This window comes from Nicrophorus vespilloides, unplaced genomic scaffold, assembly GCF_001412225.1.
Source record: "Nicrophorus vespilloides isolate i.1.1-1 unplaced genomic scaffold, Nicve_v1.0, whole genome shotgun sequence".
In the NCBI taxonomy this organism is placed as follows: domain Eukaryota; kingdom Metazoa; phylum Arthropoda; class Insecta; order Coleoptera; family Silphidae; genus Nicrophorus; species Nicrophorus vespilloides.
In genome coordinates this window covers 114735-141656 of record NW_017096774.1, presented here as the reverse complement: position 1 = coordinate 141656, position 26922 = coordinate 114735, and the positions used below count along the sequence as shown (strand labels likewise).

Sequence of the window (26922 nt, the reverse complement as noted above, 5' to 3'; positions counted from 1 at the left end):
TTATTTTCGTCATTACTTGTATTATTTATATTTTTTATTGTGAAAAGAGAAGTAAAAATAAGAAGTTAACTTACGACGTTTATTATTTCTGTGTAGTGAGAATTTTTATTTTGTATTCTAATCTATTTATGTTTCTTTACTCCTTAAATATATATATTTTTTTCGTATTGTAATTTATGTATACTATATATATATATTATGTAATCGTTTGTTTTTTTTTTATTAGATGTATATACTCAAATAAATGGCGTATAAACTATACAAATATAAATAGTTGCTAAATTAAAATTTATAAATTAAATTGAATCCATCCATCTTAACAATCTTCAAGACTGTCTGGACCACTGTAGGCGCTTTTCATCGTGTCCGCTACTGAATGCGATCTCGTGAATGGATAAATCTAATGGATAAACAGAATGAATTATAAAATACATCAATTTTCATACATAATTACGGAATAGAAACTGTGCCTTGAGTCTAAGCTGCGGCAAGATTTCGCATCGTCCTGATCGATGTGCACGTAATTGTTATCTATTTGTAAAACGGACTGATTGAACCTAGAACAAACTCTTAAATTCCTGACCATAACAACAGTATGTAAATGAACTCAACTGTTTTTGAATGTCCAATGAGTCCATCAGATCCCTTTCGATCGGCAAGGATTTGGATTGTTCGTAAGCCGTTAGTATTTTCTCGCTATCCGGACCGTTGAATTTAAATGTGGGATTGATTAGGGCCGCGTTCGAGAACCTTCTGAAAAAGCTCGTAGAGCTAGATTCATACGTAATGTTAATTCCTTCGGTCATGCTCAGGTCGCTCTTATCTAGATTGCAAAGTTCATGGAGCGATTTTGATTCTTTTTTCTTCCAACTAAAAGCGGCCACAAATTTACACTTGCAACCTAAACCTATATAACAAAGATTTGCGAAGCAATACTTACCATAAGCAGAATAATACGAACAACACTAATACCATAAGCACGCACAGCGATATCGATACAGTAATCCCTGAAATCAAATACTTTAAATTACTCATAATGTTTAAATCAATATTTTAAAACAACTAACACGACTGAATCCACATTACTTTCACGACCATTTTGACGCAATTTACTTATATATTTTCTACTGGTTAAATTAATTTAAACGAATGAATAAATAAACAAATATACTTTCTTTGCTTGAAATGTGAGCAAGATAACCTTTCCTTCATTTATCTCGAAATTCGCATTAAATTCCTATTTCGATTCTTATAAAAAATAACAGCATTTTTTTAATTGATACAAGATTTTATTTATAGAGAAAATATATAAATTTTAATATACATTTTAAAGTAATTTTCAAACTCTTCTCTAAAAGTAAATCAATAGAAAATTAGTTTTCATCTATTTTTTTTTACTCATTTTGTTAGTATTTCTTATTTAATGATAGTGTAAAGATATGAAGAAATTGTTTCTATCATGAATTTCTAAAATTTTGATACAGAATTTATTGTCACACTCCAATAATTCAATATTTGACTACTTGAGCTTCTCAAACAAAATAAATATGTAACATTTAAATTATGTAAATAAAATAAAAAATATACAAACAAAGTAAATAAATATATATTCAATGATAAAATATATTTGGTTTGAATGATAATAAGCAATGAACAAAGTTTTATATTGAAATAAACCCGAAATAATTCACTAAAACAAATCTTATTTACAAAGTTTGAACAGTGCTTAGGTAATGATTACAATTAAGATTACTTAAAGATGTCATAATTTAATTTAAGTTATGTAAATTATCTTAAGTTTAAGGTTTTATATCATACTAATTAATTAGTTATCTACATTTCACATGCAATAGATTATAAACTTGTTGTATTTAACGGTATAATTTGTGTTAATGAAGCTTAATTGGTTGATGGTAGTAAACCCTATGCAACCTGAGGAACACCGGTAGTTTCGGTTCTATATTTCGCAGCTTTCACAAAATTTATTTATTTACGTGATTCCAATGGTGCAGCGACTTTCCAGCCGCGCGCACTGTTTATTGTTTCTGATTACAAACGAAAAAACCAAGGTTTCGTAAGTGTCCACGCAATTTTATAGTTAGCTATTTTATGCGAACAACAACCGAAGGAAAATAACTGCTTTAGGTGAGTATCCTCTGATATAAAAAAATAAAGAAAAACCTAAACATTTTCCAACAACGCTCGTGCTTTGTTTGGATATGTGCGTTTAATGCGCTTCCTTTGTTAGCAAATGCAAACAATAAACAAAACCTGCTATTATCATTTAATCGTTTTTAGAAAGCCGATAAATATATTTAGACGCATTCCAATCTATTTATACCACGATGTATTTTCGTAGCGGGATTTCTCCGCTTCCGTAATATTATTTATTTATGTTAACAGTACATCATTGAAATTTCTGCTGTTTTGAATGTTTGCCACGCCAGATGCTTGGATCCGGTTAGATGGCGTTACTTGATCCTTCCGTCAAAGCGGAAACGAAAATTTAAATCTTTATTTTTTTGCGAGCATTGGAATTTGCGTGCACGCTATTGGGGGTTCGGTGGTAATTTGTAGAATTTCGAAACCATTGGTGAATCAGCGAACGCATGCGTCCTTGTGGGGATTCCTGCTTCAGGATAAGTCTTCTCCTCCTGCTGCGTTAGCAGGCTCATAAAATATCGAGCAGTATCCTTGCTGCAGAGCAGTTCCCCACCCTAAACTCACAGAAAGAGAGAGAGATTCATTCATTAGTTTATTTTATCATTTTCCTAAGCTACGTTTTGCAATTAAAACAAATTCACTTTGCGACTACCAGTTTTGCGATTTGCGTTAGTGTGCTTCGTCCAGTGTTACAAGTTCTTTTATTTGTTTGTTGATAGTCACTGCAAGTATATAGAGTCGCTTTCGGTCATTCTCGAATTTGGCGATTATGCTGCAGATTTTTTAGCAGTTGCTAAAACTTCCTCCGGATTCGGTAAGTCCTATCAACAGAAAATATTAAGAACAAACAAACCTAGTTGTTGTTCAATTAACTAACGCATTATTTGAATTACTTTCTTATTATATCCAATTGTATTTTTCCCATTAACCTGTAATTACTTAATTTAACGTTTTCTTCTAAAGCCGCTTTGAATGATTATTGATTTTACCTTGGGACATAGCTCGCTCCGAAAGTAAATGCAATTATGTTTGATCCTGTTATATAATTTCAAATTAACGGATCTACTTTTAAACTAATATTTAATATCATTCGACCTGCGTGACTATTTTTTTTTAATTTAAAAGTTTTGAATTTTCATGATAATACAATGTTACTCATCGCAAGTTGGGGGAAAAACCCGATTTACGAATTGTCCGCATTACGGCAAGAGCTGCGTGCATAAAAGATGAAAACTTCCGCAGCCCTCAACCTTGAACGTGTGTGAATGTGGTGAGCCGGTATAACCACCCCTCGAACCACCCGCTGGACAATCGATACCACTAAACTGTGGGGCCGACAATCGCGTGCCGACGAAACCGAACCACCCAACTATCCTTACACTTTCATTATGAAGGTAATAACCTTAACCTCAAGGTATTTCCGTCTACTACGCTGCTTATTATTTAACAAACCTTTAGGAATAAGCAAAAACTATATAATACACAATTTAAGTCATTACTTCTGAAATTAAATAACACCAATTAACGTTTAAATTGTTTAAAACTTTACAAGTTCATTAACACGGTATAAATCAAATCACACAATGCTTATTCATACAAAAAAATAGATATTTATATATTTACAACTTGAAAAAATGAGATAAATTTACACACATTATCTTTGAAACCATGATTCAATAATAACAATGCTATTAATCTTTGCTTTTTTGGAAACTAAATACTCGGATTATGCGTTTGCAATATTTGAGTTGTTAATCAACTATGTATTGTATAATAATACTTAGTTGATAACGTTAGTTCGAAGCTGGATAATCGGGAAAAAAAGGAATTGACGATTAACGCTCTAAAAAGATTAATTCGATGCATGACCCAGTGTTAACTTGGCGATATGCTAATTTTTTGTTATTTCCACTGCGAACTAACTGATCTATTGGAAACATACGATAAGTAGATCGATCGTTTCCGTTTCTACTGTAGTTCGTGATTATCCACGAAAATCGCATGGTGTGCCACTACATTGAAATATTTCGTAAGTGGATACTTGATTCATTAAACTCATAAATCTTATTAAACAATTTAAACAAAACTATTTTCTTGCTGATTAATGTGCGTCGATCTTTAATATAAGTTTAATATCCTAAATTTTTAATTTATACTTGTGGATTTACGTAATTTTCAAATAATTTTTTATAAATTGTTTATTTTAATGTTATAACAAAGGGAATTAGCAGAAGATATATAAAGAAGTAAAATCTAAAAAAAAAATTAATTTCTAAATTGTATAAATTGTTTATTTTTTAATAGTGAATTTACTGAATTCACAAATGATAACAAATTATATTTAAGTTAAAACGATAATTCCGATAATTTGAAGTTATGATTTTGAATCTAAATTATTTATACAGAACACCTACCAACTTGGTTACATAAATAATTAATACAACCTCTCTATTTATAGAAACTTTAGCTGTAATGATAAGTTTTACGAGCGGTTACTCAGTTCATGAATAAAATTAAGTCTGCGGTTTTCTGTATTTATTAACTCGTTACTTCATATTTTCAGCTTCTGATTTGTGTAAGAATTTAATATTATTTTATAAATTATGTGACTATAATCTCTTCATAACATTTGATACTTTTAATCTCATTTAATCTGTTTCTACAACATTACTTGAAAATTAACAAATCGTTAAAATATGGTCAAAACAATCTTATACGAGTAGACAACAACAAAAAACTGACCACATAACAAAGTAAATAAGTTAGATTTACATAATTGTTTCTGGTGAATTAAAGCAAAATAACTTCATGGCATATTAGCATTTGTATTTACGCATGAAAATCCAGTTTTAGAAACAAAGCATTTGATATTATACTCGAAAGGTTGTGGCTTCTTTTTGTTGCTGCCGTTTAATACAATCAGTTCATTTGTAAACTGGATTCCCATTCCGAGAAACTTAACTCCAGCAAATACAATTAGAAGCTTTACGTTGGGCGAGAGCAAACCGAAGCGACGCTAATTAAAGTGTGTCCCTTTGAAGGCAAACCACTCGATGTGCACGTGCCGCATCATATCCTGAAAGCTCATTATTCTAGCTTGCATAACTGCATAATTCATTTCATTTTCAGCACTCTCTAATGATTATTATGCAACTGATTCTATTTTACTATTCTTAACATTTGCATGTATAAAATAGTAGCAACTTTCTACTATAATTTATGATATAAATACAAGTCGCATTTACGATCCATCATAAATAATTCTGTACGTAACATGCACTTTATATTTGTTTATAAAGTGAGCTTACTGAGTCTACAAGTTGTGTATTTCTGCAAGAAATAACTTATTCTTTGAAAGAATTGTGATCGCAACTATATCTACAAATGTGACAAAAAAAACAATCTTACGCACATATTTAACCTATGACCTACATGTTAACAAATGACAGATCTCTACTATAATATGATTTTTTTATTTAATCAGGCGATAGATTAGAGATTTCCCAAATGATTTCTAGATCTGAACTAAACCCAATTTCCTAATCGTAAATGGTCTGTTTTTCATTATTTCATCATATTAAACTAGAATCATTAGAAAGATTATAGGTTATTAGAAATACATATTATAATGGGTTATAAGAATTAGAAGATCGTTAAGTTATAATTGATAGAAAAACATCATTAAGTCATCTTCCGTAACTTAAGTACTTGTAAAACAAACAGCAGTAGAATGTAAATAATGAATGCTTTTTTTTTTGTAAGTTATTCTAAAAGTTATGTTTAAATTTATTTTCTTTTGGTTTGCGATTTTATTGCATGAATGTAAATGAAATTGGAGGACGCGCGTTGAAAGTTTCATGTCGGTGGATTTGTTACAAGGAAACGACGTTATTCCTTGTCCTCGTCAACATTCATCATCAACGAGGGACATTACTTTTTCCTTATTTCATTTTATTATTCTTTAAGAAGACATATTTCTATTGTTATCCGTCCATTTTCATCAACTTCATTGTTATTTAATTTTGTTTTCCTTTTGGTATACGTAAAAACAAATTAAATTTGTGTCCATCTTCGTCAACATTCATAAATGACGAAAGACTTGCTTCTTTATCTTGTATTTTGTACTTTGTTATTTCATATTTGTTATCCTTCTAAGAATAAGGAAAAATAAATTGAAATTATGTTATTGACCGGAGGTACACCATGTTCTCCATCAACATTCATTATCTACGAGAGAAGTGCACTTTCATCTCATGTTTTCTACTTCTTTGTTATTCTTTGAGTAATTCCAGGATAATAAAAAGCATATTTAAATTGTGTTATTGATTTAATAATAATAATAATAATAGTGTTGATTAGCTTCGAATTGAATGGTTTACTTGGATAACTCGAATATTTCGTTTCTCGAATTACCACAGAAGGTCGTCAAACCTGGGCCGGTGAATCCCGATTTATACATATTCGCGATAACCTTGTTTTTCTTCCATCCGAGGCTGTTACCCTCAAGACTGCTGAAGCCTGATTAAGGTTCGCTTCGTTAATTGCAGCAGCATTTTTCATTATATCATTTTTTTCTCAGCGAAGCCTCCGAGCAATGCTTCTTCAGACAATAATTAAGTGATTAAGAGCGTCTCTCCGGGCAATTGCTTCTCTAATGCGCTTTCGTAACAGCAATTAGTGCTTGCTATCAGATTAGATGGAGCGGCCTTCACATTTTCAGCGGAGTTCATACGATAAGGTTCTCCGGTTTCCGCAAAAACCTTAAGGTCAATGTCTCGGCTTTTCTAGTGCTAGTTTTTTTTTGTGTTCTATGTCCTTTCATTCAGTTGATACGTGAACGGAAGGTTGCCGGTTCGGGCGTCGCGACGCCCCAGTTTCTGGACTCACAGGAATGCGTGCATTGTGCGATCAGTGTTTATATTGTGTGCTGCATTTCAATGCATCCTGGGTAGTGAGTGTACGTCTGGATGGATGGTTGATGTCACAAGATTATTGTGTATGAAATACACCACATACGCTGATAACGCGAACGCCATATGAAAAACGATGCTCTCGTTACGATTTACTCACATTGTGCGAGTAGTTTTAGTGGTGTAGAGATCTCGTTGTCGCTCCAAGTGGACTGGCTATCTCTCGTAAATTGTGCGCTTTGTTCGTCTCTCTAATTCCATTTCGTGATTATCGCTTTTCATTACATACAAAACCAGTGCAGTTCTTATTTTCGCCTTTGGATTAGACAACGATTCATCATCAACAATGGTTAGTCATTACCTCTTTTCTACTGAAAGTTATTTTAATCTCCACCAAAGTTCAACACATTTATTAATATAATTATGCTAATTACCAGCGGGTAAATAGTTACTTTGTATTGTGACACAGTTACAAGTCGATAAACGGAAACGAGCACAAATTGCGCAACTATATTGAAATTTCAAAACAAAAAAAAATAACAAAAATTCGTAATTCGATTTCAATTAAAGCATGGCGATAGAATTTAAAAATAGCGTTTTGCATACGCGGGAGAGACAGTACTTTCGGAGTGCTCGAAAATAAATAAAACCCGTGGCTCTCGTCATTTGCCAACAAGGTATTTGCAAAACACGCTTCGTCTAACCGATTGGACAAACAATACACACAACATCGTTTATTTCTTTCGGCGTTTGTTGTTTTGTTGTTTATTGCTTTTGCAATCATCCAGAACAGCACGTGCAGATTTGTTTGAGACAAGGTGAGAGCAGTCGGTGGCAATTGGTGGCATCGCTCGAACCAAAACATTCTCGAACCAGTTATTTATTAAAATCTTGGCAGACGCTACCAACGGTGATCGAATTAAAATATTATTTTAAGACTAAAGTGGATTATTTTTGAATTTGTAACTGCATTTAAAAAAAAAACAAAAACAATCCTTTTACGCTACGTACGTACAAATAATCATAAAGTTCCCTTTAAATTTGTCATTTAATTAATTAAAAAAAAAACTATGTCAATACTAAACTATTACAATATATTAATGTTCTTTATTTGGAAATGCACCATTGATTTTACATTGATTCTTTTAGATAAGATTAACAGATAAGTTTTTTTTTATTCAATCACTAGCATTTACTAAAGTTCGTTTTAATCACAATAAATAGTTATATTGATCTGAAATAAAAAAAAATCAATATTATACGAAATTTTCTATCACGAACAGTAAGAATCATCGAACAGTAATTACTATAGTTACGTAATTACTGTTAAATACTAAGACTTTAACGCTTTTCTTGGAACGGATTCAAACCAGCAAAGCCTTGCTGAATTTGCTGTTGGAATAAATCGAGCAACCTCCGGTCTTACGAATTCCCTGTTCCATTGTTTAACAATTGATTCAACAATGGACTCGCTTCGAGTGCTTACAACAATTTAAACGCGTTCAGTAATGACGGACAATCCTTTTGCACGAGATGCGTCTTCTCCGTTTGATTCGGGAGAGTCCATCATGCAAGGATCCACTTTAAATCCACATCAGCAAATTCGAAATTCCTCGATTACAGCAAATGCGTACATAAGCAACTTAATCAATCAATCAATTAATTAAAGTAAAGCGCATTTCGAAAGTTTTATATTATATGAATTTATCGATGTTACGATTCGCATTGATTTGTGCTCAAGCAAAAAACTAGGAAGGCATATTGCATTCATAAATGTAGATAACCCGCAAGAAACAATGTGGTTCTAATCAATTAGAAGAAGCGATAAGAAGACGATAAGTTATATAAATATAGCTTCTGTCTTCCTATATAACATTATGTTTTTTTCTTGCTGTTTAGATTGATTCCGTGCGCACGCAATGCGGAGTTTATCTGTCTATCAAGTTCATTTCGCTTCAATGGTGCCCTATAAAAAGTATTTACTTTTAAAAATGTACATATTTATCAGTGTTATCATTCTCAGTATGGCATTCAACTTTTGAAATAAAAATGATAATAGGCACAAATAAAAGATTAGTTTAAACAGTGCTGTCAGCAAATAATTGAGATTTTAATGATAGGTATTTAGGAAATTATTTTTCTTAAACAATCAAAATAATTATGTAGTTTTTGAATAATGGAAATAATTAATGTTTGTTTTTTTTGTTGTAGATTGGGGTAGAAAACTCCTCAGCAGAGGCGTGTACCACTACGTATGGCACGTTACCAATTGACGATTGACTACCGGCAATCGCCGCCGTTCAGCCGCATGAAAGACCCGAAATATCGTATTGTGGGTCTCGCGTTATTACGCAGACAGTTTCGCAGGGATCTGCAAGAGTGGCACTCGAAAAGCAAAAGTAAAACAACGACGACTACGTCGGTATTGACATGCAGGAGGAAGCATTGAAAGAAACCACCGCGTTATCCGGTGGCAGTTTCTACGGGGTGAATATAATAAACGGGATGTCGCCGATAACGTCGCCCCTGAAAACTCTCGGAGAAGAGAATACGAAGTTGCTGAGGAACGGAAAGCAGCCAGAGACGGAGAAAGCGCCGTTGCACGTGCAGTTCGATGGGGATAAGCCCACGAAAGAGGCCTTGCCTACACCTCAGTGCCTATCCAGCGGCTCCAGTTCAAGTAGTTCCAGCAGCAGCGATAGCATCGAGATAACAGAAAGTAGGCCTCCAGATGGAGGCTGGGGCTGGGTTGTTGTTGCCGCAGCCTTCGTAGTAAATCTGATCGCGGATGGCATCACCTTCAGCTTTGGAGTCATCTTCGTTGAGTTCTTGAACTACTTCGGGGAGAATCGCGGTAAAACCGCCTGGATCGGAAGCTTGTTCATGGCCACGCCTTTGTTATCAGGACCAATATCAAGCTTCCTAACTGACAGATATGGGTGTCGTCGTGTTACGATCGTTGGGGCGATATTGTCGTCCAGCGGTTTCGTAATTTCCTCCATGGCCAACAGCATGGAGGTCCTCTTCCTCACTTTCGGAGTCTTAGCAGGATTCGGTTTAAGTTTATGCTATGTGGGTTCCGTTGTAATAGTAGCTTACTACTTCGATAAAAGGCGATCGTTCGCTACAGGCTTATCAGTCTGCGGTAGCGGAATTGGAACTTTCGTTTTCGCTCCGTTGTCCCAAATGCTAATAAATGAGTTCGGATGGAGAGGGACGACGTTGATCCTTGCAGGACTATTCCTAAATTTGGCCGTCTGCGGGGCGCTGATGCGCGATCTGCCTTGGACGCCCAGTCACAAAGCGAAGATCCTGAGGAAGAAGAATAAGATCCTGAAAAAACGCAAAAATGGCTCATCCGCTGACAGCTTTTCAGTTAGTAATAGCACAAATACAGGCAGCGTTTTGCAGCCGATTCTAGAAGAGAAACTCGAAGATACCTTGCTCGATACAAATCCGGATCGATTAAGTAACTCCATGGTGAACCTTCCGACTTACGTGAAGAACGGCGATAAAGTACCTATCGAAGTGATCGAACTGCTTTCCACGCACAAAAACGTGTACAATGTGCTTCTGCAAAATTACCCGAATCTTCTGACACCATCGCGTAGTTTTAGCGACTCGGGTCGTCTGAATGAGATCCATCGTCATCCGCCCATCCAGATCCAATCCCCGTTAGCTACCACAACTGCCCAACAACAGCAACAACCCAATTCAACGACTTCCGATGCCGCTTATCTTTGGTGGCTGAAGAGAAACCAAATAACACCACCAAAAAACCCACATAAGAAAATCGCCACGACGGCGGCCTACTTGAAAGACATCCGCGTGCACAGATTGTCTTTGACTTACAGAGGAGCCATGCTAAATATTAATAGGTACAGATTGAGGGCTTCGTCGTGTCCGGATATATACAGGAACTCGATGACAACAATAGCTAAAGAGAAAAGCGACTGGCGAACAATGTTCCGTGAATTCAAAATCCTTCTGGTCAACATATTCGATTTTTCATATTTCTCCGACCCCAAGTTTCTGCTATTCGCTATTTCGAATTTCCTTCTGTACTCGTGGTATGACGTGCCCTACGTCTACTTGGCCGATAATGCGATTAACATGGGCTTCAGCGAAGACGAATCTTCTATGCTAATTGGGATTATCGGTATCGTTAACATGGTGGGAGAGGTAAATATATCTTCGTGATGCACGGTGCGTTTTCAACAGTTTAAGTTTAAAACTGGATTATTTGAATTACAGATTATCTTGGGATGGGCAGGGGACAGGCCCAGCTGCAACGCCGGTTTAATATATGCAGTCTGCATGTGTTTCTGCGGTGCCATTACCGCTCTGATTCCAGTTTTAAAATCGTACAGCGCTCTGGCCGTTGCCTCTGGCTTATTCGGACTTTTCATCGCTGCAAACTATTCGTTAACTTGTATAATACTCGTGGAATTGATCACTTTGGAGCGATTCACGAACGCCTACGGTCTCCTACTCATGGTTCAAGGAGTCGCCAATCTCATCGGTCCACCTCTTGGAGGTAATTACATTTTTTTTTTACTATTCCTCAACAATTCGTTAATAAACTTTTTATTTCAGGCTGGCTTTACGATATCACCGGAAAGTACGACTTGTCATTCTATTTAGCCGGATTTTTCATCGCTCTCTCCGGCTTACTTCTGGTGATAATTCCAGCTACGAAAAGGTATCGTCGATTCCAGACTCTCCAGCGTCAAGCCTCTTCGGATGGTTCGATTGGTGGAGAAGATCCACCGAAGGAACCAAAGTTCTACAATATATTGGCCTCATGCATTACCGGTCGTATAGACAAGGCCAAAGAAACGCTTCCAGAAAACCACGTTTAGTTTGATTTAGAAACCCAAGTAGGTCAATTAACTATTTTCAAAATTTTGCACATTTACTAAAATCAAATCGTTTCGGGCCAAAATGAAAACAAATGAATCTTTCAATCTAACTAGCTTAGATACCTATAAAACTCAGGTTTATACATGTAAAAAAATATTACTTAGGTATTTAAGATATATATAATATTGAATTGTTGAGATTTTCTCTTGAATTTTTGTGTTCATCATATTTGCGTATTGTACAATTTATTTGGAATGTTTCAAAATTGTTGAGAGAGAAACGGTGTAGAAAAATGCCTATAATATATATATTAATACATTTATATATATATTTGAGAAGGCGGATGTTTTCTAGAGCAGGGCTGTGTTTAATCGTTAGTATATAAGAAGAGTCTCCTATTTCAATCACTCGAGTGGAAAGGGACGTTTTTTGTTTCACGTAGGCTATATGAAATAAGCACTGATCAGAATTGTTAGTAACATAGTTTAGGTCGTAGCTAGAAATTATTTTTGAATCCAAGTTTACGACACGATATTATATAAAAAAAAATTAATAATAATAAACATGAATTTTGTAAGCATATCTGTGATTAAAACTAAAACTATGCGGAAATATTTTACATTTTCGTATTAAATTTGTACGTATTTTCGTTTCCCCATTTGAATGTTAATTTTAAGCGTACCAAGTGAAGAGATTTTCGACATAGTTGATAGGTTTAACGCAGAACTGTATATTTCATAGATCAGTTACTCTCTTAGATTCCTTAGATTATTGCCGCCACCATTCGCATTCAAAATGATGCGCCAAGTTGAATTTTAATTAAACGACAATTTTTATTTTATATATATATTATGTAGTTCCATAACATGAATTTATTGTTACGACGTTTTGTACATATTTGTATATTTCCAAAAAAGTTTATTGAATAATTTTAGAAACCTAGATACGTCGTAAGGTTTCGATGGAGAAAGTATTATTGTCGATTCCCTGGAATCGTCAAAAAAGGAATTAAAAATAAAATAAACTATTAAAAATAAAATTGATGATTTTTTTTCTTCTTTTGGAATTACAAAGAAATTCCGACTTTTTTTTTTCAACAGCACATGTTGTTTTGATTATATCAAACATTGTGACTCAATATACATTATTTAGGTCATACTTGATGGTAATTTTTAATTACAGTTTTATTTTATTTTTGTATATATATATATATGTTTTTGTTTTCTATTGTTTCTTTTCAGTCTCATTATGACCAGTAATTAAAATTTCATATATTTAATGATAATTTAATTTATGTTTTTAGAATTTCGTTTTAGTTAAGTATTATTAAGGTTATTACGTATTAATTAAAAATTGTGTATATATTTCAGACTATATAAAATGAAAATACATTAAGTGCGTTCCTTTAAGATATTTCAATAATAGAAAAAGGAAAGAAACAATTCGTTAACTTAGTTTATATAGTTTTAAAGTTAATACATTTATCACACCACGTTGTTAAGCTGAAAGTCAAGAAAATATACATTTCTTAATAAATAGACAATCAATGCAAAGTTCCTAATGAAAACAATGGAGAGTTTTACTAGATATTACGTATTTGCAAGGCCACTGAGATTGTATTACGAGAGGCTGCTTCTTTCGCTGGCCGCAAGCTCTTTTTCGACGGGCCCTGAGCCCCAGATCTTCCTGTTCTTTGTGTACGGTATAATACCTATCAATATCCCAGACACTATGATCCATAAGCCAGCCTGGTAGAATGATTGAGTCCATTTTTGCGTTAAATCGAACAACAGACCTAATTAAAAAGGGTTTAGTATTTTTATACAAATTGTGCATTTTTTTTTAAACATTACCTCCAATCGGCGGTCCTAAAAGATTACCAATGCCCTGACATAAAAGGATAAGGCCGTAGGCGGTTGTGAATCTCTCTAATGGAACAAGTTCGACAAGAATGACAGGCGTAAACGAGAAGCTGCTTGCGAAAAACAGCCCGAACAGACCGGAGCTTATCTGCAGCAGGATGTAGTCGTAGGCGAAGAACAGCATTCCCATGCAGGAAATTCCGCATAAGATTAAGCAGACCGCGTAAGTCTTCATGACGTTCAGCCATGGCCGGTCTCCAGCCCAACCTAAACCGATCATCGAAATGGTATTTGTCATTCCGATGACCGAAAGGACGAAAGACGCCTGTGATTCTGTATATCCTAAGAGTTTCATGTGATCGGCTAGATAAAAATAAGGCACAATGAACCAGATGAACAAGAGAATGGTGGACAGTGACATTAAGAGGAAGTGGAATTCGAGGAACAATGAGAAGTCCGCCATTCCTTTCAACAGTTCTATTAATTCTGTATACCATTTCTCTGTACTTTCTTTCGCCAAAGTGGTCATCGAATTTTTATAAATATTTGGACAACTGGACGCCCTCAGGTGGTACTTTCGGATGTTCAGCATCGCACCGCGATACATTATCGAGTTTCTGTGCAGACGTATGTTCTTGTAGTAGTGAGTCGTAGAGAATTGACGTTTTAACCAAGGAATCGACTCGGATCGCTGCAACTTCTCCTCTAGCGATGCTTTCCGAACCAATAGGGTTTCGTGCAGTGGTTCCACGGGCAGTGATTGTTGATGTTTTAATACCTTAGTGTTATTGGCTTTCTTCAGTTTCATTGATAAGGTTACAGGCACTCTGGTTGTAAAGGCTTCCGAGTTTTTATTAAGACCCTTGTCTGAGGTGCTTCGGGAAACCAGAAGGCTGGGATAGTTTTCCAAGATCACTTTGTACAGCCTTTTGTTCGCCTTAAGTTTTTCTAATACTTCTAAAGGCACCTAAAATATCAAGTATCATTACAATTAACAGAAACTAATGTATATAGTAACTTACTTTTTCGTTTAACTTAACAAATGTGGGCAAATTAAAGTCGGAACGGTGATGCTCATTGTAATTGACGTGCTCCGGCGAGTCCACGGATGTGACCAAATGTTGGAGCAAATATTCTCCTTCTTTGCTTTCTTTTAACAACTTCCTTAGTTCATCTATGTCGGGAATCTCATCTTGACAGCAAATCGATGACTTTTTGCTAGATTGCCTATGGAAAACGAAATCAATAAATTGAAGGTGTTCATTCGAAGCGTGCTAATAATGTATACTTGTTCTGTTCTCGAATCCACCAAGCCGGATCTCGCATAAGGCAACCGCAAACACACATATTGAAGAACGTTCCAGCAAGTAGAAGAATTGTTCCACGCCAGCCGTATTCTTCTATAAAAAATTGTGTCATAGGCGCGTACACGAACGTTCCGATTCCCGTTCCGCACGCTCCCAAACCGACGGCAAAAGTCCTCTTCTTGTCGAACCAGTACGCGATGGACACTACAGCTGTGACATAGCATAGACCTAGACCTAAACCAGACCAGACGCCGAACGTGAGAAACATGATTCCAATGCTATCCACGTAACTGCTGACAACGAATCCAGAACCAGCAATCAACCCGCCCAAGATTGTCATCTTCCTGCAGCCGTACTTATCAACCAAGGCACTCATTATCGGTCCAGTCAGTAAAGGCACGGCCATGAAAAGGCTTCCGATCCACGAAGTCGTAGATTTCGACGCCTTAAACTCATTCAGAAACTCGATGTACAGTAGCCCAAATGAGAAACTGACTCCGTCGGCGATCATCGATATGACCATCGAGGCCAGAACCACTATCCATCCCCATCCTCCATCGGGAATATTAGGCTTATATTCCTCATCGCTCTCATCGTCATCAATACTCAAATGCGAATGCGACGTCGACAGTATAGAATCTTTCTCGCATTCGGCGAACTTCACCTCCAGCTGCTGCTGCGAGGACTCATTCGTTTCAATCGGTATGGTGACCGTCGAATCCGTGTTCAAATGATCCTCCGCTTCGGCCATCCTCCCTTAATTATCGCTTCGATAGGATTCGAACGAAACGGCTATAATACTGATCAAAATCACAAACGAACAAAAACGAAATAAACAAACAGCGTGTGACGTAGTTGGACTACTCAATAAGGGGTACACTGCATCCAACGCTTGGACCAACCCTGAAGTCTTAAACGGGGATCGCGACACGACGTGTTCCTTGAAGTTGATGGAGCCAGCGGGGATGAAAGTGGTGGTTGCCGATGACTGCTCATCAATGACCGGTGTCTCGGAAGCAACAGATTCGCAAAAATATATATAACCACTTGGAAGATTTGGCGAGCTAGCGTCTTCTTGGACAGAAACTGTGCAGCATCACACGCGAACTGATCCGCTGAAAAATAAACAAGAACATAAAAATAAATAAATTGAATCGAAATAAAATGCGCATTACATTGTCTTGCATAATACATTATCGGAAATAGAATATACTTTTTTTTTACCTTGGCACGCGAACATTTTGGCTCATATTTATTTACGCGCAAATATAAAAAAGACTATATAAATATATGGTACAAATCATTACAAAAATAATAATATTAAACTACTGGTTTTCATTTAAACAATCCAAAATAGAATGGAAACTGTTTACATCGGTCAAATAAATTAAATAAAGAAACGTGCGTTTGCACGCAGCGGCAATTAACGTTGTTGCCCCAGGTCCGGCCGTTTTCCTCGTGCGCTACAGCCAATAATGTAGTTATTTATTCGATTGTTACTACTGTTCTATTGCATATGTGGGGCCAAATTAGTTAACACCAATTGATTCGCTTCAATTGGAATTGATTCGGGCGAATTTTGCATTTCGATTTAGAAAAACAAAAACAAAACTGAGAAACGAAATGTTACAAAACGCGATTTCGTCATACGAACACACAAGATTTAGCGATATGCCGTATATGTATGTCTATGTGCGGTGTAGTGTAGCCTCTTTGTTTGCCCGGTTCGCGTAAAACGCGACCATCGTCGAGCGGAAATTTCCATTCGAAAACCTGTTGTAAGGCAGCAAACAGCAACACCGATGATTTTAAAATAGAATCCATTGGAATTCATACCCTTACGAATAGTGTTGATAAGCATAGATTTACTGCTCTCTTCGAAAAGTGCATTGCACGGCTATATTTATCTAACAAATCTAACAGATTTTCACTCGACTCTAAACAGTAGTTATTTACTTATAAATTAATCAATTTTACAGTAGTTGAGACACAAATAGGAAATGCATACATTCTTCATAAAAAATAGTTTATTTATTTAGAGGATTTCGTTCCAATAGACGCAACAAAAAGAAAGTTATGAATATAATCCTCAATTGGTAATGGTCGTTTGGTAACGTGATAATTTGAGTAAATACTTTCTGAATACCTCAATTGCAGAGGTAATTTAAAACTTCATTCCTTTATGTTTATGATATAGTCACATTTGTAATGGTTAGCTGGAAAACTAAGAAATTAACCACAACTGGTTACGATCATAAAGTTATTAATGCCTTTTAACTATATTTTGAAAACAAATCTTTGTTTCACGAATAATTAGATAATATTTAGTTTATTTGCTAAGAGGATTTAGTTTCAGTAATATAATAGACGCAATAATAAGAAAGTTATTTAACATTATTTAATATAGATTAGCGATAAAAGGAATCCTCGTATAACCACAATAAAAAAAACGAGACTAAACTGGATTTCTCGTACAAGAATGAGAGATTAACATTTGCGCTTTAAAATCTGAACATATTTACTTGGCTTATGCAAAAGATGAGACCACGCGGATTAAATTTTACACGCTCCGATACTAATTATAGTGTCTCAATGAATGAATTATTTATCTCTAGGTGAGATAAGATGTATTAATCTTGACCTCATACGAACAATAGTTCCACATTTCGCTCTGTTCGCAATACTTTCCGAGACCCGAATACTTTACGTTCGAAACAGAAATAATCTCCGCGTACGCAATAAATATTGTCGTCGGCCGGTATATTTTTCCATCATTTGCGTATTTTCGACGTCACATTCATTTTGGGTCTTTTGGAATGTGGCCAAGGTATCCGTGTTTTCCTCTCGATCCAGAACCAAATGCAAAGGTCATCCAAAGGGGGAAGTAAACAATTTCTGTATCGATGTTTGTTTCTCCCTTTGGAGGACCTTTGCATTTGGTTATATTCGAACGGACCCGGTTTTTATTTTTAGGAAAGTGGAGCGAACGCATCACACCGCAATACTTATTTGCAATGAATTTTATGTGGGCTCCGTGCGAAACGATCGTTACGAAACGACTAGGGGGAAAAAATCGCGAGAAAAGCAAAACTTTTCCATTTCATGTTTACCAGTTCATTTAATTTTGATACGTAAACCGATGTTAATTCAATTTCGATGCACAAAATCGTCGTTAAATCATGAGCTAATAACAATTACGCTATATCAATATTGGTAATGCACGTAATACTTGTCTTAAGTCACATAACGTCTAGGAAAGCATTGATCATTGCAGTGAGAACTTTCTCTACGTCCACAATCTACATGCAATTATCAATCAAATCCGTAATTCATATGTGCATTCAGGAAGCTTGTATTAAGTCCGAAGGGTTAATTACATTATTAGAAAGTACGTTTGTTACACCGTATCGCATCGATAAAATTATCTCGAGTGGCGTATGCATTGTCCGTTGCAATTCTAAACATAGCCTAATTTCATTAAAGTAATAATTTTGTTTGGAAAATGTGGCAAATAGAACACGAAACAATAGTAATTTGATGCGCAAAGTTTAACGAACTCGCGAACAACAACAGCAGAAAAAAAAAGCAAATATTGTAATTGTCTCTCGTATCTGAATGTAAACGGTGTAAATCTGTTTAAAAAATGATACCCGAAGAAATATTCTTGAAAATAAATACAATCATCATATGCGTTCATATTTGTAGCTTCATTTGTAATTGGAATATGATCCTCAAATGGTTCAAATAACGTGATAATTTTAACTCAATCGTTTAGGTAGTTTAGACCTTCATTTCTACATGTTTATAATTTAATCACATTTGTATTGGAACTTATGAAATTATCCTTGACTCGAGTGATACTAATGTCGAAGTTAATGTACTTTAAAAATGTTGCCTAAATGAAAACGAGAATTTCATTTTGAAGGTAATTCTAGGAAAGGAAAACTTTAGTTTATAACTTTCTTTTTGTAAAGAATGTAGTGTTTTTTTTTAAATCAAAAATTAAAGACTTCCAGTTTAATAATTAAAATTTATGATAATAATCTTTGTAAATTGAATGAGTGATAAATTTTATTTTATTGCACTACAATTTATTAGCACACTGTTAAATTCTGTGCAAAACTGGTTTGATCAGGAAATTAAATTATAAACAAAAGTGTAGCATTGTACAAACACTTAACAATCTGTTAATAATTTCGGTATACAATTATTTAACAATAAATAAAAAATCATATGGCCTTCACAAAAAACAATAAATTTAAAATTCAGATAACAAAAAAAAAACGTAAGTTTTAATAAATGAATTAAATTAACTAGATTTACGGAATACGTGAATTTTGCGCTATTCAGATTACATAAATTTTGTTTAATTTTTAAAATATACAATAAATTTACTGAAACTTATTTAAAATAAATTAAATTCATGTTATTATAAAAATTGAATTGGAAATGTCCGTGTGTTAATTACTAAATTGAAGTTAATTATAAAGAATGTTAAATTATTTTGTTTATTGGAAAGTTGAAAATCCATACTATTTTTTCGGTATGATGCTTGGAAAATAAATTCAAGGTTTCAACTTTTTTTTTAGCAAATATATTCATTACGGTTCTGCTAATGTAAACAATAGATAAATAATTATTAATAATAATATTGAAGGCAGAGCGAAGAGGTTATTATTAGCTTGAACGTATTATTGTTCCGAGTTAATAATAACTCGAATTCGAGCGGATAACATAAACGACTTCCCATAATCCCATTGCAATTAAAACAAACTAAAAATTATATATATATATGTATATATAACCACCCATCGTTCTGGACTGGACGTAAGCGAAATCGAATATGGTAAGGAGCTCAGCACAAATAATCTCGCCTTTCGCATTTGTTTATTTTGGATCTGTGCACTGACCTAAGGTTATTGGACATGGTTTACGGTTCCGGCGTCCCTGACGAAAAACAAAACAGAACTACAGAAACCACCTCGAAAGAAACAACACCAATCCGGTTCATTTTTCATACGATATTACTATCTAATTCATAGAGCGATAAGATTAGTTGACAAATAGCACGAGTCCTCTATTATTCATATATTTAAGTGCGTATTCTCAACTGGTGCATTAGTATCATTGTAATCTGAAGTTCGGCTTCGATAAAAGGCAAAGTGTAGAAGAAGAAAAAGAGGAAAAGTAAACAGAAGCGGTTTTTTTGGAGCGATTGATTTAAAAAAAAAACATTGAGACGAAAACATACACAAGAAGCGGTTCGAATCGCTTTTTCGCTTGACGTAATTTTGATGCTGTCTCTCAAATAATTTAAAAAAAAATACAAACACTGCACTTATTGCGCTCGTTATGCAACTCTAGGAATTCATTGAAAGGTAAGCTGTTGCACCGAGAGAAATCTGGCTGCAGCGGTGAAAGTTTGATTCTAATAACTAAACATTGCGATCGTTTTTTTTTATCGCGAATTTGAATAGCTTAAGCCTAATGTCAATAAAATCAATGGGTACGAGATAAAGATGCTCTGGATGGCAGATACGGCTACTACTCAAAAGTTGTTACATAAAAGGGTGTAGGATGAAAAATTTCGCAATTGCTGTTGGCACTGATGAAAAATTGTACGCGAAAGCGCTTTCGATTCAGAGAAGGACTAAAAATAGTTCATCCTTGCTTTGCAGAGCTGCTCTCTGGGACCTAGAACTTGTGTATACACAGAGAGGAACAAAGCAAAACATCTGAGATCTAACAGGCTTTAAAGTTTGTAAACATTTTGGAAATACTCACCGGTGTCTGTTGGATGGAATTCGATCGAAGAAAATTGTTACCCTTCAAATATTGATTAGTTCCTAGGTTTTGTTGTTGCTTTAATATTTTTAATTTTTTTTTCGTACATAAGTGTTCGTCTTGGTGGTTCGTATATTTATGTCGAAAAAAAGAAGTACTTTTGGGCGGCGGCGCACGCGAATTCGCACAAGCGATATATTTATTGATCTATCTTCGAGGAAAAACCGCGCGCAACGAGTATTTTGAAATTGCGCGGTGGTTCGCGTGTTGCCTGCTCCGTAGGTCGAGACTCGAATGAGTTCGAAGCGCCTCACATTAACGATAAAACGTCATTCAAATGTGCCAGGACCGCCGTCGTGGGGGGCTAGTCAAGATGGCCAGCGGACACAAAACGGTTGCACCCACTCTACTAACTATAATCAACTGTTCGACCGGTGCAAACTTATCCTCCGGCTACACCTACCGGCAAACTATCCAATTTTTACGATCCACTAAGCTTCGAGGATTTCAAAATTATTTTGAAAATTAAGACGTTTCCATTGGTTTACAGTTTTCAGATGTCACGCCTATTAAGATTGCATCCAATCAAATCTCAAATATAATTTATTATATAATTGCATTTATCAAATTAGAGATAAACATAGTTGTATTTAAGAAACATGATGATTTGTAAAGACGCTTTGTAATCATTTGAAAATTATATGGAAATAATATATTTCTGTTAAAAATGTTTTCAAAATATTTACGTCAATCCAAACCTTTTAAACTGCTAATTTTCAACTTACGAATAGACTTATTTGGAGGAACAACACTTTCAATTATTTTGATAGAATTACACAATGTATGTTAATTGGTTGACAGATGTCACATTTTCAGAAAATTAAAAAAGGGGCAACGAACGACTAGCATTATTTGAAAGATTTGTTTACTTAACGTAAAGTTTTGTTTACTTACTACCACGATTTGTTTACATTCTACTTCATTCACTACGCCATTTGGTAAGATGATAATCCACAATATCCTACTTTGTATATTCTTATCATGGTCAAATACAATTCTTATATAAAACTGATTACGCACTACTGGATACTTGCCAAGTAATTGACAAACATACTTAGATAACCATTACGCAAAAGTACAAACTGATTATTGATAAGTATTTGGCAAGTATCACGTTGTCTATTGAAACCTTTTAATTTAAAACTTGTGACTCTAATACAACTTACGTGATAATTACAAAGTAATTATTACATATAAATTTTGGTAAATTGCGTTTTTTATTGATTAATTTTCTATAAATAATTTCTGAATAAGCCACTTCTATTTATACCTAACAAAATCTATTCTTTAAATGAGTTTACTTGCAATTATTATAATTGCCACCTATTGTGCTCTTAAAGTATTTTATAGAATTTTCAATAAATCAAAAGTATTGATAGATTACAAAGTCGTTTGGTCTGATACGGAGTCTCGGTTTAATGATTTAATAAATGCCAAGGTTATTACGAAATTGAAAACAAAAATGAATGAGTAACAAATATTTTTGATATACTTATGACGAACATTCAATCGCAAAAATATATGTAACATTTGTTATTAAATGTATCAAAATATGTTATATCTCATCAATATCGCATAAAAATGTATCTTACACAAGCATGAATTTCTATAGAAATGCATGGAAAATTTCAAATTTTGCTCGGTCCATTTACAAACCGTTATTCATGAATCCCCAATGGATAGAAAAAATCCAGGTAAACTAAAATTTTGTCTTCATAGTTGGAAATAGTTGTTCCTATATATCTAGTAAAACGAAGAGAATTTCTGTAAAAATTCCTATCTTTTCTCGTTTTTCATTATATAATTAATCGAATTCTGACTTGAGTATATGGAAAAAATGAAGTGAAATATATTCAAGTTTGGGAAGCACTGGTATCTACTCGCTATAACAAGCGTATAGTATATATTGCGGCACCACTGAGTCTGTGGCAATATAATTCGTTTATCTATGTCTACAATAGAATTCATTGAATCTAATAAAATTTGCAAATTGTTGCATTTTTTTTATAGAAGATAGACAATAATGCAAATTGTTAAATATTATACATTTATATAAGCTAATCTCAATTTATTAATTAGAAACTCAATTGTAAATAAAATAATATAAAGTTTACATAAATAATAAAATATTTTTCATCTTTTGTCTTTCTTTTGTGAATTTAATGTATTTCCCATTTTTGTTTAATTCTTGATAATAAAAACTTTAATGAAATATCAATGTACATTTTCTTATTGTAGTTTCAGTTGGAGGATTTATATTTTTGTGAACGTAATCATTTCATGAGAATTGTGGACAGCAGCTTTATAGATTTTCTGCTTTTATTTTTAGATTTTAGCATTTCATATTCAAGGGTGTGGGACAAAATCAATACAAGAAATATACATCAACATACATGACACATAAATATCTCTTTACACGATCTCTCATTGAAAGTAAGAATTGAAGTAAATTGGCGACATTTTACATCTGTAGACCTGCAACATTGGCTAACTCTGATAAATCTTTAGGAAATCCTCTAGCCAAAGCCGGATGATGTGGAGCGATTTGAGCGTCACACATAACTCCAAGAACAGTTTGATTGCCAAACTGATTGACGCAAAGAGAGATACCTGCAAAAATGGACAAAATTAGTTATTTTAATTTATATTTCAATTAATTTGGAGACTCACTTATATTTGCTTGTGGAGGTGTCCAATATATAGAAGAAATAATTTCCTGTCCCCAGTTGGTTTTCTGACTAATATTGGGTTGAGTAGCCGTGAGTTCCGTGAAAGAGACTGAGTATTTCAAAGAAAGGCCTCTCAAGAAAACTCCAACAAGAGTCGACGGTAAAAGCTTAGAAATCGTTGCGTACCTGGTCTGCAATATGCTCAAAAGGTACGTGACTTTCTGAGTATCCAATGATCTCTGCACGTTCTTCCTGATCACAGCAAGATGATCCAGGATATCTCCTTTATTACTATTAACAGGTATAGGGAGATCAATGCACATGACACCACCAATAGTTTCGCATTTTCTTCCTGGGCAGAAAATGTAATCGGAATGTATGTTCCTCGCCGTCACCGAAATCGTTTTCGGCGATAAATCCTTGACTTGCTTCAGATATCTAGCGATTCCGACACTCATCAAAGTAAGTAGAATTTCCGTTTCACTAACACCAAGCTTTTGAGCCAACTTCGAAATGAAATCACTGTCAACCGGATCAGACCATGAAACCATCTTTCTTCCACACAGCGTCACAGTTTCGATAGAATCCTTAGAACTGGTCAGTTCTTCGTAAACGTTTTTCGGCGTCTGCACTACAAAACTCAAATAATATAATGCCTCCTTCAAAGAGTGGTAAAACAGCGGGACGTAATTGTAAATGAACCCAACGGTTGTATTGGGATAACCGCAGTATTGTAAAGTCAAGCAGGAGTGGAGTGCTCTAAGTTCATCGTAAAAGCGTTTAGGAATCCTAATTGTAAAAGCCAAGAAGAACCTCCAACTGAATTTCATCGCTAAAGCTAATATAGTGCGCGGATGGAACGTTTCGTAAACGCTCTTTAACAAATAGTAAGCCCCTATAGATCTTCTTGCGAATTCCTTTTTGATTAGGTAATATAAGAATCGCAGTTGTGATATTAAATCGCTTTTTATAATCTTATAATTTTTCTTGAACTCTTTCCATGCTGAAACCATTGAAATCGCTGTTGCAGCCGTGAAGTAAACTAAATTCGGAGTAGATTTAGTTAATTCAGGTCTCTCCAGAGGATCGTAAGTAGCGATGAACTCATTCCAAAGATTGTTGAAATCTTCCAGAAGACGTTCCATCAAAGTCGAAATGTATTCGGGTGTTTTAAACACATTTCTCAATATAGATTTTGAAGGTCTAAAATTAAATTATTCATCTGTGAGATTATTTAAATTGATTTGAGACTTACAGTATATTCGTTCTTGTTACTGGCGAAAGTGGGAACATTTCTGCAACTCCCAGAGTGTCCGTAAGAAGCATATGGTGGATTTTGAGTAGGATGTAATGCTGATGGGCAGTTGATGGAATAATCACCAATTGCCATGGTGAGATTCCTACGGGAATGTATTTGGAAACGGTTTCGCTAACGCATTCCTAAAATTGTGCATAGTTTAATTGAAGCAGTTCGCTGATCGTAACCAATTACTTGTATATTATAATTAGACAATATGCGGCCCCTAAAGGTATTTGGAGCTATGATTAAATGCTGGTCCAACTGGAATTGGCATTCCTGCCAAGCGTGCAGTCCGTACTTCTTCACCAAGCATTGTCTCAAGTTCGGAAAAACCAAGTTTCCGAATTTATCCGTACGTTCGATCAGATTCTACAAATGAATACAATTCAATGAAACAATAAATTGACAAGCAAATGTTACCTCTAAATGTCGTTTGACAGCTTCATAATTTGGCTCTCCTTTGATCGTTTGCAGGACAGCTATGATCCCTTGATTCCTCTGCGTGTCCACCAACGATCTTAACGAAGTTTCCTTGATAACTTGTACTTCCGGATGCATGAAGCAGACGAAACTGTACCAAAAATACCGAACTACCTGAATAGCTGGAAGGAAAGTACTTGGATCACGTCTGAATATTGTTAATGTGTTATGCTCACCTAGATAAATGAAGAAAATGAGAGGAGCCAAGCATGTTGCTGTTAGTAGAAACACGAGTGTCGTGTAGATGAACTCTCTCTTCGTTGCCATTTCTTTTGGAGCTTGTGTCTGAGTCTGTGAAGACTTTCCGGCAACTGTTTTGTAACATCGACAAATCAGGCCGATAATTGAGACCTACCGACCCCGACAATAACCGCTTATCGGGATGCACATAAATACTCATAATGCATTATCAAATCGCATTTTATAGGATACGCGAATCACGCTTATAAATACTTTTAGATATATATATATACAATTTCACATTTGGACACGTGGACCAATTCTAAAAGTTTACTTATTCTAATGCCAATTTTTACTAACAAAAATATGTTATATTAAAATACAAAAAAATAATTGCTTAATTATTTCCAGCAATAATTGTCTGCTACTTAAATGCTTGCAATTTATAAAATTTGCAACTGTTGAATATATTATATGGTTCCGTTACGTATGGATTTAAAGGAGTCCTATTTCACACAACTTCTCATACATATTGTATTACTCTGTTGTGCATCAAGAAATATCCCCTACGTAAAACTCATCTTATATACATCTTATCTTAATCAAACCAAATCTAATAAAAACAGAAAGATTTTTTTATGAATGATAATTAAAAATCCATTAATTTTCGCAAATTGTCTCAATCTCCGGTTATGGGAAAAACCATCTCACAATTAATTTTACTTCTGCTAATAATGATAATAATAATTTTATTTTGCAAAATAGTTAATTGCCAATGACGCTTCTTATGTAATAATAATAATAATGCATGGAAAACAACGTCCTTGAAAAAACAAATGCAATTGTTCAATTGTTGTGAAATTGTTTCAGCGCTACGCTTTAAATGGATTGAATTGAAATGATCAATAAAGAGTTTGCACAAATTGTTTGTTATGCACTCATCTGTGTTAATAGCTTAATCGGGTTGTGTCACATTCATTTCGGCTATCCAATCAATCGCAATATGAAACGAGACAATCCAGCTTGCTTAATGTCAATTGACATGTATACAATATATGTTATCTCGTGGTGATATGTAAATGAATTATTTATTTATAAACCAAAATATGTTTTCAATATTCCTTAAAATGAATCCTTTTTATAGTATTTTTCATGAGTATTCGGATACGAATGTTTCAAATTATATAAGAACGAGTGTATACATTTGTCCACACAGTAATTTCAATAAATTCCACTTGAAATAATTTAGATATAAGTGTACTATTGTTGAGTTGTGTGTTTATAGTAATGTATTTAAGTTTCGACCTATGTCACTGCAGAAATATGTCGAACAATTTTCAAGGA

General features: G+C 34.5%; 4 protein-coding genes across 9 annotated transcripts; 1 reads left to right on the top strand and 3 right to left on the bottom strand.

Moving 5' to 3' along the window:
• Positions 1-194: 194 nt before the first annotated feature.
• Positions 195-7300, bottom strand: LOC108558132. 3 transcript variants are annotated; one of them, XM_017914950.1, is made up of 5 exons: positions 7234-7300; positions 941-1007; positions 613-870; positions 455-557; positions 195-400 (listed from the first exon to the last, which is right to left on the bottom strand). In XM_017914950.1, the coding sequence occupies exons 2-5, from the start codon at positions 973-975 to the stop codon at positions 317-319; spliced, it is 480 nt and encodes a 159-aa protein (XP_017770439.1). In that variant the 5' UTR covers positions 976-1007; positions 7234-7300; the 3' UTR covers positions 195-316. The 3 variants fall into 3 exon arrangements, with proteins under 3 accessions (XP_017770439.1, XP_017770437.1, XP_017770440.1); XM_017914948.1 differs by lacking the exon at positions 7234-7300 and adding an exon at positions 1068-1184; XM_017914951.1 differs by lacking the exon at positions 7234-7300 and adding an exon at positions 1068-1184 and having other exon boundaries at positions 613-771.
• LOC108558130 (monocarboxylate transporter 12-B-like) lies at positions 1995-12820 on the top strand. 4 transcript variants are annotated; one of them, XM_017914946.1, is made up of 5 exons: positions 1995-2145; positions 2883-2977; positions 9285-11255; positions 11328-11610; positions 11670-12820. In XM_017914946.1, exons 3-5 carry the CDS (start codon positions 9504-9506, stop codon positions 11933-11935), a joined length of 2301 nt encoding a protein of 766 aa, XP_017770435.1. In that variant the 5' UTR covers positions 1995-2145; positions 2883-2977; positions 9285-9503; the 3' UTR covers positions 11936-12820. The 4 variants fall into 4 exon arrangements, with proteins under 4 accessions (XP_017770435.1, XP_017770436.1, XP_017770434.1 ...); XM_017914947.1 differs by lacking the exon at positions 2883-2977; XM_017914945.1 differs by lacking the exon at positions 1995-2145 and having other exon boundaries at positions 2546-2977.
• Positions 12821-13378: 558 nt separating this feature from the next.
• On the bottom strand, positions 13379-21294 carry LOC108558135 (monocarboxylate transporter 14-like). The gene is made up of 5 exons (XM_017914954.1): positions 20890-21294; positions 15087-16220; positions 14821-15025; positions 13790-14765; positions 13379-13731 (listed from the first exon to the last, which is right to left on the bottom strand). Exons 2-5 carry the CDS (start codon positions 15854-15856, stop codon positions 13556-13558), a joined length of 2127 nt encoding a protein of 708 aa, XP_017770443.1. The 5' UTR covers positions 15857-16220; positions 20890-21294; the 3' UTR covers positions 13379-13555.
• Positions 21295-23177: 1883 nt separating this feature from the next.
• On the bottom strand, positions 23178-25908 carry LOC108558153. The gene is made up of 6 exons (XM_017914975.1): positions 25575-25908; positions 25339-25520; positions 25111-25287; positions 24874-25058; positions 23620-24821; positions 23178-23559 (listed from the first exon to the last, which is right to left on the bottom strand). The coding sequence occupies exons 1-6, from the start codon at positions 25663-25665 to the stop codon at positions 23411-23413; spliced, it is 1986 nt and encodes a 661-aa protein (XP_017770464.1). The 5' UTR covers positions 25666-25908; the 3' UTR covers positions 23178-23410.
• Between the last annotated feature and the right edge of the window lie 1014 nt (positions 25909-26922).

What these genes read in the sequence shown, in the direction of transcription:
- LOC108558132 (XM_017914948.1), bottom strand. Translation starts at nt 1,098, where the DNA reads ATGGTCGTGAAAGTAATGTGGATTCAGTCGT. An exon ending in AGTAATGTGGATTCAGTCGT is followed by an intron (nt 1,008 to 1,067) that starts GTTAGTTGTTTT and finishes ATTTGATTTCAG; the next exon opens with GGATTACTGTATCGATATCG. An exon ending in CAAGGCACAGTTTCTATTCC is followed by an intron (nt 401 to 454) that starts GTAATTATGTAT and finishes TTTATCCATTAG; the next exon opens with ATTTATCCATTCACGAGATC.
- LOC108558130 (XM_017914947.1), top strand. Translation starts at nt 9,504, where the DNA reads ATGCAGGAGGAAGCATTGAAAGAAACCACCGCGTTATCCGGTGGCAGT. An exon ending in TCGTTAACATGGTGGGAGAG is followed by an intron (nt 11,256 to 11,327) that starts GTAAATATATCT and finishes TTTGAATTACAG; the next exon opens with ATTATCTTGGGATGGGCAGG. An exon ending in CATCGGTCCACCTCTTGGAG is followed by an intron (nt 11,611 to 11,669) that starts GTAATTACATTT and finishes TTTTTATTTCAG; the next exon opens with GCTGGCTTTACGATATCACC.
- LOC108558135 (XM_017914954.1), bottom strand. Translation starts at nt 15,856, where the DNA reads ATGGCCGAAGCGGAGGATCATTTGAACACGGATTCGACGGTCACCATA. An exon ending in TGGATTCGAGAACAGAACAA is followed by an intron (nt 15,026 to 15,086) that starts GTATACATTATT and finishes CGTTTTCCATAG; the next exon opens with GCAATCTAGCAAAAAGTCAT. An exon ending in TTGTTAAGTTAAACGAAAAA is followed by an intron (nt 14,766 to 14,820) that starts GTAAGTTACTAT and finishes TTGATATTTTAG; the next exon opens with GTGCCTTTAGAAGTATTAGA.
- LOC108558153 (XM_017914975.1), bottom strand. Translation starts at nt 25,665, where the DNA reads ATGGCAACGAAGAGAGAGTTCATCTACACGACACTCGTGTTTCTACTA. An exon ending in CATTTTCTTCATTTATCTAG is followed by an intron (nt 25,521 to 25,574) that starts GTGAGCATAACA and finishes CTTTCCTTCCAG; the next exon opens with CTATTCAGGTAGTTCGGTAT. An exon ending in TGTCTAATTATAATATACAA is followed by an intron (nt 25,059 to 25,110) that starts GTAATTGGTTAC and finishes GCACAATTTTAG; the next exon opens with GAATGCGTTAGCGAAACCGT.